Source organism: Arthrobotrys flagrans (assembly GCF_004000055.1).
Source record: "Arthrobotrys flagrans strain CBS H-5679 chromosome Unknown unitig_0, whole genome shotgun sequence".
NCBI classification, from domain to species: Eukaryota; Fungi; Ascomycota; class Orbiliomycetes; order Orbiliales; family Orbiliaceae; genus Arthrobotrys; species Arthrobotrys flagrans.
Genome location: NW_027137550.1, coordinates 3,966,966 through 3,981,652, shown reverse-complemented (window position 1 = coordinate 3,981,652; position 14,687 = coordinate 3,966,966). Strand labels below are relative to the sequence as shown.

At 46.6% G+C, this 14,687-nt stretch overlaps 5 protein-coding genes across 6 annotated transcripts; 2 read left to right on the top strand and 3 right to left on the bottom strand.

The window, feature by feature from the left end:
- Positions 1 to 2,578: 2,578 nt before the first annotated feature.
- On the top strand, positions 2,579 to 3,315 carry DFL_004212 (uncharacterized protein; the record flags this gene model as incomplete). Its single annotated transcript, XM_067633269.1, has 2 exons — positions 2,579 to 2,655; positions 2,733 to 3,315. 2 exons carry the CDS (start codon positions 2,579 to 2,581, stop codon positions 3,313 to 3,315), a joined length of 660 nt encoding a protein of 219 aa, XP_067491454.1.
- A 2,218-nt stretch (positions 3,316 to 5,533) lies between these two features.
- DFL_004211 (uncharacterized protein) lies at positions 5,534 to 7,264 on the bottom strand (the record flags this gene model as incomplete). 2 transcript variants are annotated; one of them, XM_067633268.1, is made up of 2 exons in its annotated part: positions 5,872 to 5,936; positions 6,004 to 7,264. In XM_067633268.1, 2 exons carry the CDS (start codon positions 7,262 to 7,264, stop codon positions 5,872 to 5,874), a joined length of 1,326 nt encoding a protein of 441 aa, XP_067491453.1. The 2 variants fall into 2 exon arrangements, with proteins under 2 accessions (XP_067491452.1, XP_067491453.1); XM_067633267.1 differs by having other exon boundaries at positions 5,534 to 7,264.
- Positions 7,265 to 9,837: 2,573 nt separating this feature from the next.
- Positions 9,838 to 11,515, bottom strand: DFL_004210 (uncharacterized protein; the record flags this gene model as incomplete). Its single annotated transcript, XM_067633266.1, has 2 exons — positions 9,838 to 11,219; positions 11,356 to 11,515. The coding sequence occupies 2 exons, from the start codon at positions 11,513 to 11,515 to the stop codon at positions 9,838 to 9,840; spliced, it is 1,542 nt and encodes a 513-aa protein (XP_067491451.1).
- Positions 11,516 to 12,010: 495 nt separating this feature from the next.
- Positions 12,011 to 12,554, bottom strand: DFL_004209 (uncharacterized protein; the record flags this gene model as incomplete). The annotated part of the gene is made up of 2 exons (XM_067633264.1): positions 12,011 to 12,206; positions 12,286 to 12,554. 2 exons carry the CDS (start codon positions 12,552 to 12,554, stop codon positions 12,011 to 12,013), a joined length of 465 nt encoding a protein of 154 aa, XP_067491450.1.
- Positions 12,555 to 12,576: 22 nt separating this feature from the next.
- DFL_004208 (uncharacterized protein) lies at positions 12,577 to 14,112 on the top strand (the record flags this gene model as incomplete). Its single annotated transcript, XM_067633263.1, has 2 exons — positions 12,577 to 12,660; positions 12,802 to 14,112. The coding sequence occupies 2 exons, from the start codon at positions 12,577 to 12,579 to the stop codon at positions 14,110 to 14,112; spliced, it is 1,395 nt and encodes a 464-aa protein (XP_067491449.1).
- Positions 14,113 to 14,687: the final 575 nt, after the last annotated feature.

Below are 14,687 nucleotides of genomic sequence, written 5' to 3'. Positions count from 1 at the left end.
TATTAACATATTCCGATGACAAGGGTGCACATGGTTAGTAGGTCTGCAAGACAAATCAACTGCCACCAAACTAATGTGACGGTATTAAGCGTCGCTAAAGAAGGCACCAGATGTTGTCACATAAATAACATACAAGAAATTTCAATATGATATAACCATCGCGTTTCGGTCAACTGCAACCTGCAACATGCAACTTGACATGCTGAAACATCAGAAGCCAGTGGGTCTCGAGGCTAGAAGCCAGTATCAGATCTTGCCACTTCCGCTGTTCCCTCCTCAAGCATCTTCTAGTTTACCATCGATTCTCTCTAGGAGTCTCTTGTAGGAGCATCGTCGCGAGGCCGATTATTGGTTGGGCTAGTTCACAAAGTCTGGGTCTCGAGACCAGTCATAGGCTATACACGATATCAATATTAACTCAAGTGCACTGGCAAAGCGTGCAAATTGCCACCTATGGATCATCCTTCCGGGTGCATAGACACTGCAAGCTCAGCGATAGATGTTTTCCAATTTTGTTGAGCCGGTTATAAATATTCCAGCTAGATTTAAAGCGCTGGATTACTGACTATATCAATGAAACTACTGTGCCGGAAGAGTAAGTCTGTTAATACGTGTATACGGTATTACATGGTCTCGTGCCCAGACACACTGAAGTGCCAGTATTATAGCTGTATACAGTATTGTAACGTTCAATACGTTTTGGAACGGTATTAAGGATAGAAATTCGCCTTTCCTATAATTTAGGTTAGAGCCTTCAAGTTTGTCTCATTAATTCAGGTGGAACAAAGCAGACTCAGATTCTTTAGTGTGATCACGCCATCTGGAAACCTGACTACCCGTGAACCAGACTTTCCACCACATTTGATGGAGTACTAGTTTATTTTGGAGTGCACTGTTGTTACAACGGTGTTCCAATAAACACCTACCACTTTCCTGGCGCATTAAGTTGGAAGGGAGGTGGAAACTCACATATGGTCTAGATCTCGTATACTAGTACTCTAAAATCGGTTAACATTCTATACCATTGCGTCGCTCCGGCCTAGTCACCAGGTACGTGCAGAGCCTCGGTTTGAAACCGTGATGTTGACTGACTTTGCTAGGCGCAGTCCGGCTGTTAGTGAGCTTCAGGTTCAAAATATTGGATGCAAATATCCCCAGCTGCTAGTCTAGCCGTTCTAATATAGAAACCATCCTGATCTTGAATTTAGCGACTCGCCCAAATTCATGCCGCTATGAAATGTATTTTAAGTTAATGGTGCAGATGGGCTATATTAATCCGGGTTAACTTTTGCATCTTCATCCAGATTCCCAGAATTTGGATACATGGAACTGGCCTGGTTCTTCAATTAATTTAGTATTGAAGTAATTTTAAGAGTATAAGTGCCCCCAGCCCATTTACCAGGTCTCACGACCAGATGCATCAAAGACTGCGTCAATCCTGTTTTTTGCTAGGTCGATCTAATTTTGATGTCATTCAGATAACAAGACTATATATCGTATCCACTGATTTTTACATCGTTTTATAAAATCTAGTTTCTGCACTAGTTTCTCCCTTTTAGGAGAGCAGCATATTGAGGCTGCCATGAACTACCTCTAAGTCCTTCTAGCTACCCAACTTCTTGCTGCAAGGATCTTCACGGCCCCATTAGACCTCCCACTTGGAAAGGCGCATTCCATCACGAGCTCGTTGCAATTGAAGGGACATCTGAGAGTCAGCCCTACAACCTCGACGCCGAACTCAAGCAGACGCTATAAATTTGCAGATGTAAGAATCCCGCACAATTCATGAGCAGCCGGCTCAATCTAAAATCCCAAGTATCAAAGCAGAGCACGCTAAGGTTTAAAACAAAGGATTTGAAGACAACCTCAAACAAAAGCCCTCTCTCTGTGGCGTCTGATTACGAGACCAAGACAACCCCACAACCACGGCTAACAGCAATTACTGAGGCACCCGGACTCTTGCCACAAGCGCGGAAGGCGGTGGTGCTGGAACCAAGCCCGCAAATTTGATTACTACTGAAGGTCAAGACTTCCAAATTACGAAAACTAAAGACTTTACTAGTCTCGGAGCCACCTATTGCCCAAAATATCCAGTCTCTACGATATCTCCAAGGGTAGACATGAACCCAAACACCCTACTGTGACACCACATGCGCTGGAGCAATCAAGTATTAAAAACATCGCAATCAGTTCAATTTCCGTCATTGAGGCTAATACCACAATACCCTCGTTTGAAAGAGTAGCCTCGCGAGTAATACCTGCAGACAGCCAATATACGCAAACTATCGGCAAATCAGAGGCAGAGGCCAATCTCGAAAAATCCAAAGGTGATTTGTCATCAACTACAGGGCCTGTGACGAGTTCTATTGTAACGCTAATACCGTCAGAATCTGGAGACAAACGATATGGGAACGAACTGCGGCCTGCGTTCTTCTATGAAAGTCCGATGATAGTAGTGTGTTGGAGTAGTACAGAAGTCCTGAATGCGGTCGGAAAACTCGTGGCCGACTTTAACGATCACGCTCTAGGGGTCTTCAACAAAATAAAAGCAACAAACAGCCGCCTAGACTTCCAAGCAATGGCCCAAAACAACGAGGCAAGAAGGCAAGAAATCTGGTTCTTGCCTACACCATCTGCCGGACCTGTTCTTGTGATGTAAATGACACTGAGGCATTAGTACGGGGACTTCCACTTTCTATACGTATAGGCCAGACGGCCACTAGAGTGCGTAGGCCTCGGCCTACGGCGATCCGTGACCCTACAGCTGGTGGATGGCAGAGAGCTATAGACGGAATACCTCGAATTATACGGGATCACAACCGCAATTGGAGGTGGAATCATTTCGTAGAAACAGTCGGATTTCCCGAGATCGATTTCCCTGTGGGCTTTTCAGATGGTCCTAGCAGTAGTGTAGCTGCGCCAGGTGGAGAGCAACCACTCCCACTATCAGGGCCAGATGAGCCACAAATTGATCCCGAGATTGCAAATGAGTTTGGTGACGCGCTTGGTTATTTTCTCAACAACCTTAGTCCAGGTTCTTCTAGTAATTTTGGAGGCCGGTGGGGTGATGGTAGCTCTGGTAGCGGCACCGGTGGAGGCGGTGTTAGTGGTTTTGGCGGCCGGGGGGTGAAGGCGGCTCCGGAGCTAGCGGTACCGGAGGTTCCAGAGACGGGAAAACTCGGAAGAGCAGTCACCCTCAACAGATCCATCCCGTTCAACAGCTCAAACCTCAAAAGACTCCAACCACCCTTCGACCTCGCAGCATCAGTCACCAAATCCCCGCAGGGTCCTTTCAAGAGATTCAACAACTTCTGACACTGAAAGCCCCCCCACCAAGACTATTAGCCTACCCCCTGGGACATGCTTGCAATGGGCTGATGTACCAAGCTTCCCAATAAATGCCACTGAAAAGCTTTCTAACGGCGAAATCAGATTTCAACAGCACTACGAAATGCTCGTCAGACTCTGCCATAGGGATTGCGGATATGCACCCAATCTCGAAGATCCCCAGGAACAATTTTACGATTGCAAGAGGCCACCAGGACCAGCTCTACCTAGGGTCGAGCCTTTGATTCAATACTGCTCACAAATCTGCACGAAACCAGAAAGTGAAAATCAGGAAGGCGAAGGGTTTTAACCGTATGGCTACGACCAAAACCCTTAGATTACAATACACGCACTCTCTACCCCATTCGCTCACTCCCCCCTTCTCTTTAACACACACGTACTGTTTTTTTAAGAAAGTCTCTCCCCTGAACTTTTTCTGTCGTAAACTCCCTACTCGTTTCAAAACTGATATTTGTTCCCCAATGAATGTTTCGAATGCATTTTCTTTTGTATGAATTCTTGAACTTGTAAACCTGCATTCATTAGTTGTATACTCATAACTGCTTATTCTAAGGCTTATTTTCCGAGGACCACCGCAATATAACGGTAAATCTAAAATTTCTCCAACTTATGTAACTAACAAAAAATAAGGCCCTTGATTATACTCGAAAAAGTGTGTTGATTGTGTTGGAAGGACGTTGGAAAAGCGATTTCCGAAACGGGCCAGTTACACAGACATTCTTGCTTCAGCATAGCACTATTGAAGGGCCGAGCAACCCAGGGTTATTGCACGCCACAGCCACGCACAACCGGTACTGCAGCTCGAACTGCTGAACTGAATTTGCCGAACCTTCGAGAAGGTTATTATTATTATTCCTCACCTCTCGGAAGCATACGGCATTCCATGTGTTTTTGCTATGCACTGAAGCACCGACAGCTTTGTTTCCGAGGCCATATGGCATGTATTGTATACATTCCCCTGAAGATCGATTCGGATTTATACCGTACGGGTTTTAACGGTTTTTTTTTTTAGGAAATTTTTTTAATTTTTAATACAGTTTATAAAGGACTTAGTTAAGACGTCTTGATTATTTCGAAGGCTATTTTTAAGCCGAATTCGCGAAGGCGGATTGAAATATTTTCCGTCCAAGAAAACCCTCTGATTAGTTTTCCCCTACACTACCAGACGAGGTTTTGGAGAGTTTTGGGGGTCGCTTTTAAAGGAAATGCGATCAGACTAGCTCCCCTACTCCATGTTCAGCTAGTGTCTAGGGAAAAGGGTAGATAAAAATAGGTTTTAAATCATGCTTCACGGCAATAAAGCTATCTTAAAGGGCCTTTTTAAATCGTCTTTGAGATACGAGAGAGTCCGCCGAATTCCCTACGTATACGGTATTTACTAGGTGGTCTGCCTGTGGACTCCTTTCCTAAACCTTGCGAGCTGACTTCATTTCTCTGGAAAAGACTTGAGCGTCTTAGCTTAATCAAAACAGGCCTTCAAAACAGGCCCGGAAATCTGCCAAAAACTCGTACAGTACTAGTATACTTAAGTAGTATGTATGAAGGGTACTATCTAACAGGATCATACCATAGCGGAGAATTAGAAGCTCGAAGTAAAAGTTTCAAGAGAACTATATATTCGGAAAGACTTTCCGCGGCATTGAATACCCCACGATTTAAATAAACAGCAAAATATATAAGAAACGAAATAAGATAAATAAGTTTAACTACTGAGTACTCACTCATGACCAAGTAATCTAAATATATATCAGAAGAAGATATCAAAAAAAGGAGAGGTGAACAAAAATCCGCTAAAATATCAAGACAAGAAAGAAAGAAAGAAAGAAAGCAATGGCTGAGCTTATTTGCACCATCAAACAGAACTGGACAGGCTTTTCAATAAGTATCAGGGCTGTTAAGAACAAAACAGGAGCGATTGTCTGCGACTAATAATTGAAAGCTTCAAAGGCACCGGGAGGGCCATGCATGTGTATATAAACATAAGTCAGACGAGAAAGCCGAAAGGTTCCCAAAGCCACTAAAGTATTACAATGGCTCTTCATCCATCGGGTTTCCTGATCATATCAGTACGATAGGACTCAATATCAAGAATGCAAGACCAGATATCCACAAAAAGGTATGCGAACCGGTATCAAAACAAAAAAATTCAAGACGAACTATAATACTAAACGAAAATCGCCAAACCTCATCGATAGTTCTCATAATAATCCCCCGGCCTCCTCCCCGGCTGCTGTGTAAACAACCCACTCCCCGCCGGCGCCGGCGCTCTCGGAAATCCCGAAAATTCGCCTCCTCTACCCGCTAAAGGACCTCCCCCACCGCCGAAGCCCGAGCTACTAGCAGTGCTAACAGTACTAGCGGGCGGACTAACCGTCATACTCCTAACTTGCTCTCCAACAGGTGTGGTCGGTGTACTCCGTACCTCCTTCCTAGGAATAATCATCCCTCCTCCTCCTCCTCCCATAGGCATAGGCATCGGGTTTCCAAAAGGATCAAACATTCTTCTATCCATCCTTCTTGCCGTTAAATCCTCATAACGATTCGAAAAGCTCGACATATCCCCATTTTCCCTCCGACTTGTACCCTCCCTAGCAGCTCCCGTCGTAACAGCCGCCCCAATAAACCCTGCTCCCAGAGCTCCTTCCCCAAACCCACCCTGATGGGCAACCGGCATAGGCGGCAAAACCATACTCCCCCTACCACCGTTGCCCACAGGACTATAAGTACTAACGCCTTGTTGCTCCGCATACCCAAAGTTGAACGGCTCATCTTCGTTGGCCAACGGACTCCTTCCATGAGGCAACCCTCTATCCCTAGTAACCGTACTTTCCGCAATACTCTGCACCTCGTCAATTGGTGGCAACGGCGCTCCATGTTGATACGGCACATATCCCGCTCCGGCACCACCTATTCCCATCAACCCGGCTCCAGCACCATAATAACCCGTATCGATCATCAAATTCCCAGATTGATAAGGATTTTGTGAGTCGTACGGATCGCCAACAAGCGTATCCCCGCTTCCATCGCTACGATTGCTTTGTTTAACCCCAAAGAACGGAATAGTGGATAACCACATTCGTTTCTTTTTCCGTTTTCCCAGTGCGCCTGCCGCGGCGCCAGCTTCGCCGGCTGCGAGGGTACTCCCACCGAGTGATGGGTTGTGCGCCTTAGCGTATCTCCCACGGCCACTCCTGCTACAAAAGCCACAGCAAAAGAATAGAAATGCGAAGATTCCGGCGCCAACAACTATCAATCCACCGATTGTGATGGTGGGGATAACCCACCTTTTGTTCTGTTCCGTGATGAATGATGATGAAGAATCTTGGCCTGAACCAGAAAGAGTTGGGGTCGCCGTTGCAGAGCCGACCTGATCGCTACCTTGGGTTCCAGTACCTGTTGTTGCCGGTAAGGTTGTAAATGTCGAGTCCCTAGTTGTGGTCGAGTCCAAGTCCGAAGTCGTCGTACTTTCAACACCACTCGCTGTCCTTCTCGATGTACTCTCTGACGTCGTCGTAGTTTCGTCCTCCGTAGTACTACTACTACTAGATTCAACCGTAGATGTCGGAATCGATGTCTCGCTACTCCTTATCCTCGCCTCAACATAAACATTGCACCCGCCAGTCCCCTGAAACCAATTCCTAAACTCCTGGGACTCAAAGTCGGATGTGCAGGTGCAAGTATCGCCTTCGTAGAATTGTTCGACCCATGACGATTGACAAAGACAATCAAGACTAGATTGGCCGGAGAGTGTGCAGTCGTAATTCGCACTCCAGAGAGGTTGGCAGCGGTCGATGCAGGATTTCAGATATGCTGGGAAGTAGCTTGCGATTTGGGCGTGTGTCAAGGTAGGTAGTAACAGGACGAGGAGGGGAGAGAGTAAGAGTTTGTGAGGTTTGGAAGGGCGATGGTGGGTCATCTTGAGATATCGCTACGATCTGATAGAGTGGTGTGTGTGGATCGCAACAGAGAGAAACTTCAGGGTTAGATTTGAAAAAGGGTATAGACTAAATTTTCGAGCAAGGAAGCAAGGGCGGGTAGAAAGGTTTAATTTGCAATTCGTCGTAAAGGATGCTGTGCCGTGAGGTTTGGAAACTTGAATGGCGTGGTATCCTTTTTGGGAGTAAGGCTTCGAATCGTACAGAAGGCATGCAAACATGTAACAGCAGGCAAGAATTTGAATATCCAAAATTAAAAACCGGAGAGCACACAGCGAAAGTGGGGAGCCCAAAAAAGAGGCGGCAATTTCGTTAAAAGGTTCGGATTAATCGGAATTCGAGAAAAGTGGATCGGTAAGCTCGTAGTGAAATGTAGAATGCAGTATCGTGAAGAGGTCGTCAGTTAAAAGTTTCATGATTCGACGTTCTCGGATTCCATCGTTATGTCTTAGGAAAAGCGGTTGTCCCCAAAAATACTCTAGACAATTAAAAAGCGAAAGACGAGGGTGGAAGAAGGAGGAGAAAGAAGAAAAAGGAAAGGAAGGAAGAAATCCTCTTTCGATCTCTTCCCCAGTGGCGGCTGAAACTCGAAAAGGTACCGACTGACTACCACCAATCCTTTATGGAGCAATCAATAAGAAGCAGACCAGCAGGCCACGGAACCTGACGACGAGAACAAACAACCAGGATGACGCACGGAAATCAAACTACCTCGTCACACTACAGAGATTTCGGGAGGAAGATGAAGACTAACAGCTGTTGATGAGCCTTTCTCTGCGCCGCTCCTGGACGTTGGGGTAAGAAAAGTCCAAGAATATGTAAGTATTGATGTGGAGTGGGAGTATCAAGGGAATCCTGTCAGCCTCGATGGGGAAGTCTTATGTATAGTATCGCAGCGCTATCCCATCGGAAAAAGAACGAGTGAGCGAACGAGAGAGAACAGCCGTAAATTTTGAAGAAGCAACAATTTGATATCTCTGATATTGGCGTAAACATAAATCGTAAATAACCCAAGCGACGTTAGCTCGATCTCGTCGGCCCAGATCTTGTTGGATGTCGGTGAGATTGGAGATGTTTGGAAAGGAAAAATGCGGCTGTGCTCTGTTTGTGTCGAGAAGGAGCCCTGCTTTTTTCGCGCCTAGCAACACCCAACAGAGCCGAAAGGAAGCTAAGGAAGCTGGGGCCTGCGTAAGCTTGGGTCTTGCAGCTGTTATTGGTGACGCTATGTTGGTAGTATGCTCTATTTCGTACCATGCATTAACTAACCAGAATGTTGAGTTAAAGATATCGTAGATTAGAATCCGTCAGTAATCGAGTTTGAAAAGGCGCCCTTGCATTTAGAAATATCGCCAGATATAACCATGCGAATCCGCATACGAATTCAATTCAGTCCGGAAGGCTAAGAGCTCCACGAAAACGTCAGTGAAGATATTAATATCCGCCCCTCAATCAATCAAATCAAAGACAGTCGCACAATGCATCTCTTCGTGCTGTCGACAGCTGTCTTTTGCGCCCGCCGCCAGGCGGGATTTCGAAGGCGAAAGGAACAATCCCACAAAAACCTTGGCCAAGAGGATGATTCTATTTTCTGCTCCGCCCAGCTAAGAAAGTCTGGGGATCACAACGAGCAGGGATGCCTTCACAGATAGCGTGATTTTCGCGCAAAGCCACAGTCGAAACCCAGAAAAGCCGCAAGTTACGAAGATACTCGACGACGGATTGGAAATGAGGTCGCATTGGCCACAACCGTTAATTCTTCACGATGCATCGAGAAAGCATAGGAATTGCCGTCATGGTCCTTGGCTTTGTGTGGTGCTGGTGGGGTTCGGTCGACTGTACATGTACATAGTAGCTTCTTTTGCGACAAGAAACTAGCCCGGGTCGAGTTTTAGCCTATCAGCGGGTCAGGTACGCCCATTTCGAAAATAGCCCATGACAACCAAGCTAAGTCTTCTTGCTTGTGACTACGGCTAAAGATGTTTTGCCACATGACCATGGCCGTGTGGCACTACACACACCCCATGTGGCTGGAATTGACATTATCATGTGGCTGGAACGAGAATGAAATATTGATGATCAAATGGCAAAGGTTAAGTATTTTAAGAAGAAAAAAAGTCGGAGATATCGAAATACTCAAAAAAATAGCTGACCGTTGAGATGTTCTTAAAGATATGATAGATGCAGTGGAAAATGTAGAATATCATTCTCAAGTTGTACTGGCATGCAAAACCCAGTCGGCTTTTAAGAGCGCCGATATAGCAATGGCAGATGAGACCAAGGCAGCAATACACTGCAATGTACCATAGCATATCAAGACATTGATGAATTCGTGGAAAAACAGCAGAGAGAGGACAGATATCAAGAAAAGCCCAAGGAACTCCTTGACGCACGCTATAGACATAATAAAATATCCGAGCATATCAAATAGACCACACTGGCCTTCCATGCTCAAAAACATCATAAATCGTCCTCGTGTCTTACTATCTTACTCCGCTCACCCCGCTCTACCCTACCGTGCCCTGCTGTATACACTCACTATCGTATGTTAATGCAATCATCTTGTAATCCCATACCTCTTCAAGGTATAGAGAATCTGGACCCTCTTTTCCTCCCCCTTTTCCATAAACTCCTCTTCATGCTCCCAAAAGATATCCCACGGCGTTTTATGATTTCCTGCTCTGACATACTTATCGATCTCAGGCCTTTTGAGCAGAACTTCAATCGGGGCACTGCTCCTCCCGTCAAACATACACCAATGCAGTGCTGTATAACCTCCTGAGTTCTTCGCATTGATATTCGCACCAGCCGATATCAACATATTCAAAATCCTGACATCAGCGTTCCATGATGCCTTCCATGCCGCAAAGTGAATTGGAGGTTTCCCGGTTATACTACGAACTTCGATATTTGCTCCATTCTTTATGAGAACCGATGCAACTTCGGCGTTGGTTTGGCGGGCACAGATGTGTAGTGGAGTGATACCCTCGAATAACGTTGTCTGCGGGTTTGCACCTTTGTCGAGAAGTAATTGGGCCATTGGTGCAGAGTACTTTGAGTGGCTTCCCGCGACGACGTGGAGGAGTGTTGTTGCCCGCCAGGCGTATTGGGGCATTGGTGGGTCGAGGTCAAAGTATATCGGTGACTCACGGAGGCACTGGGTCGCACACCATTCATTAGAGCAGATGAGAGTCATTAAAGGAAGGTTATCGGAATCCAGGGCGGCTTTTAGGGCGGAGAAAATGTCCTTCTGTCGACCAACGAGGACCTTCCTGTCATGACCAAATGAGAGGCGGTATTTTTGCATGTCAGCTATGAGTTTGGCTTCGGAGGCTTCAGATTCCTCGAGCGTCGGGGGGGTTGAGGACTGTGAGACCGTCGTGACCAGCAGGATAGGGTCTTCAGTATGAGACCCATGGATTAGGGACTTGTAATACTGGGCTTTGGCGGATTGTGACGTGTTCCCCAGGTCCTCGAGAGTGCGAGCAGCAAGATCACCGAATTCCGATCTATACTTTTGCCGGGTGGTCCCTGTGAGGAATTTCTCAACGACGGCGAGGCCTCTTCGAGAATTTGTGTGAGATGCCTCGTAGTCTCTGAGTTTGTATAATGCCACCGCTTTCGCATAGTATGCCCTGGCCGACAGTTCCGGTTCCGAAGTCGACTGGTGCTTGAAATCCTTGAGGAGATCGTGAGCTTCCTGCCATCGTGCCTTGGAGTTGTATGTCATAGCCTGTAGAATCTGCATATCGGGGCTGTCGTCGATATTCAAGTCCTTGAGCAAAATCTCCAAATGGCTCTCCGCCTTGTCCCACTCTCCATGCGATAACCCGTCGGCAACCTTGGATCTATGGAAGGATATTTGCTGCTCCTGGGAACTTGCATCGTCGTCTTCATCTGCAACTGACTCGGAACTTGTCTGGGAGTTCCTTAAGCTGGCTAATTTAGAAATTATATTACATTAGAAACTTCATTTCAAATGAAAAAACCATGTCGCCCCGACCCACCAGACAACTCGTCTCCAGCAGAAAAGTCTTTCGTATGATATGAGGGGTAAAGAAACATGACTGCTTACGATCTGTATTGCTCGTATTCTCTGCATCTACACTCCCTGCTCGCGAGACATACTGCGACCGAGAAAGATCGTTGGATTGAGGACATTGAAGGGCTTGCAGATGCTGCTGTTCGCGCGACAACCTCCCCTCGCGGTCGACATTCTCAACGAGACCTGCCATTCCGACAGTCAGGGTCGCCTAACTGGAATCGAATCCGAGTAGGTTTTGGGGGGTTTTTAGTTTCGGCTGAAGGATCCTAAAGTGGAGATCTCAAGCGCCTATATTGGCTTACATTAACAAGTTAGATATCACAGACGACAAACCGGTCGACGTGCGAGACTATGACGAAGCTGGGATGTTGTTAATGAAGATATCAAGATGTAAGATTGATGTATGTGGCAAGGAATCAGGAGAAGAGTTGAGGTCGAATGGAAAAATGACATGACAGCGGCAGCCATAGCCATTTCCGCAGCAGCAGCGGCCAGGCCATACCAGGCCAGGATTCATTCGTCCGTTCGTCTTTTGAACCGGCGCCAATGCAATATACCTAATTCCTACCTGCATGCAGAAAATTACCAACCGCTGGGCTGTACCGAGTACAGGGTATCACGATCTAATTACCAAGGTATCTACAACTTCAATATGTACATCTACACCGACATGTGATATCCGAAGCTACCAGAACTTGTCGCCCGATCCAAAGATCTCTCGCATTTCCTTTTCCATCCGTCGCCGCTCTCTTTCTGCTGCCTTCTGTCGCTGCATTTCGTGGCGCTGCTTGACCAGCTCCATCGACCGCCTTCTAGACTCCCCACCATCCGCCCAGGCCCGCTGCATCGCCGTTCCCTCGACCGTCAGGCCGTCTTGACATCTAAACTCCCAGTCAGGACTTCATTCTCACATTCTTTCCGTCATAATAATACTCAGAGAGTGTTTATTTGTTGGGTTACCTCCAAAACCGTCTCTCAATCTCCCAACAGTTGACACCGGCATCACCCAGATCCAGTCCTGTCCCGCTCAACATTCTCACGACCTGACAATCATACTGCATCATCTTCTCCAGCACGCATTCCTTCTCCAACTTGTCCATTGTAATCGGAGAATTCGTTACCTTGGTTGATTTGGTAGTATAAGGACTCGAGGTGATCGTCGTGGTCGTGTGAGCTGCAAGTCGGGCAGGCAGCTCTGATGCCGGGAACTTGTCGAGCGGGAACGACATTATGGCGGCCGGCGGTGGAGGGATGAAAACCGGTACTAGTGGTGGTGATGGACTTGGGAAGCGACTGCTGATGGAAGTTGGCAAGAGTGAGGAAACTCTTTCGAGTGTAAGATATAGATTTCCTATCCACCCACCATCACTATCATCACCATCGTCGTTCGAGCTGTTCGAGAATGAAGAACAAAGAGAGAGCGTCTGATGTTTTCCAGATCCTCGAGTCAGGCTAACAATGACCGCGACTGCTTAGCTTCTCAGCGACATCCAGCTCACTGCCCAACACCACAACACATCTGACGGTCCCCTCAATATCCCCCAAATCGATGCCCTCCTTCGTCCACATTTACAGGACCATATCCACAACCAATCCATCGCACAGGCACATTCCCAGCACCCCGCTAGATCCTTTGATATCCCTTCAGATGATGTACCACTGCCTCGTGATAAGCCAACAATTATCGAAATATCATCCGATGGCTGTGGTGCAGGCAAGACTCATTTATTGTATTATATAACGTGCATGGCATTACTACCTTCCTCGTGGAACGGGATAAACCTTGGAGGTAAAGAGGGTGCAGTCGTCTTCATCGACTGTGATTCTCGCTTTGATATCGTTCGCTTGTCAGAAGTCATCGAATCATATATCAAATCACGCATCTCGCTTGCAATTCAATTCTGCGAGTCCAAACAGACCGAGGCTCCCAAGGATCCTATGTCTGAAGATATTCCTGCTCCATCATCACAAGCTAAAGATGAGGAAATCAAGGAATATCTAGCATTGCTGACTTCCATAACCCTATCTGATACCACCGAGTTGACGGTCTACTCCCTCTCTCGTTTACACGTATACACGGCAACATCCCCCTCCCATTTCCTAGAAGTCCTCTCTTCAATCCCAGAATACCTTCTCTCCTCCCCTTCAAACTCTTCCCACGATCTTGCCCTATCGTCTCTAATAATAGACGGTATATCTGCCTTCTATTGGCTCGAAAGAGCCTCCTCAGCGTCCACAACTACCTCCCCAATGATCTTCTCAGGTCCACCTTCCCAAGCAACTTCACAGGATAAAGACAACCGAAAATCGCTTTTTCAAACACTAGAAGATCCTGAATCAAAGTTATCCCTACAAGCCCGCTACGACCTAATAATATCCCGCCTCCTCGCCATAACAACCCGTTTCAACAATAACATAATAATCACAAACACCATAATCCAAACTAACTCCTCAAATCCTGCACATTCAACCTCTCATAATAATACACCAGTGTATCCGAGACATTTACCGACGTGTTATACTTACTCGCCAACTTTTTTAAGTGCAAGGATTATTCTGTCGAAAGATGTGGTGGCACCGTTTCATGCGGATATAGGGCTTTCAGAGGCTTACAAAGAGAGGGATATGAGGATCGAAGTGGTTAGGAAGGCGGGAGTTAGTGCTTGGGTTGAAGGGGCTGGTGTGAGGAAGGGTGAGGGGAGGAAGAAGAATGGTGGGTGGTTTTGGTTTTGGATCGGAGAGGAGGGGGTGAGGGTGGGCGCTGAAGAAGATGAGGAAGGAGAATAGATGATACGGATAGGCTGGCTCGACGTCGCTATGTCTTATTTTCGATCGAGCTGGTTGGGTTGTATTGGCCTCCCGAACCAGACTCCACGAAGTGGCCGCGATTGTATATAGTATCGTTCCCAGGTTGTATATCTGTATAAATATTCCTTGGATATGTGTCAATATCATAGATTGGGCTTGGAGGCTTAGCGTGTGCCATGAAAATCTGATGTCCATATTCCCACCACCGATATATCAGGGTCATTAGGGCCAGGCTTAACGGCTACGTGCCATGAGACCACATTGCACCAGCATCAATGCGATATCTATCACCTATAAATTCCCCATCTTTTCCACGAACGCAATCAACGATTAATTACAAGTATAGCAAAATCAGAGGTCTTAGATTCATTTCATCGGAATATCTCCGTAATCACACCATACCCCCACTTCATAATTGATATCCTCTCACTTCACTGAATTCACGATACCACCAATCGATCACTTTATCATGAATTCATACTTCCGAGGCCGAATGACCTCATCCATCCATACATCGTGGAAAGCCCAACATCGGGATTTCAACCTTTTCTTTC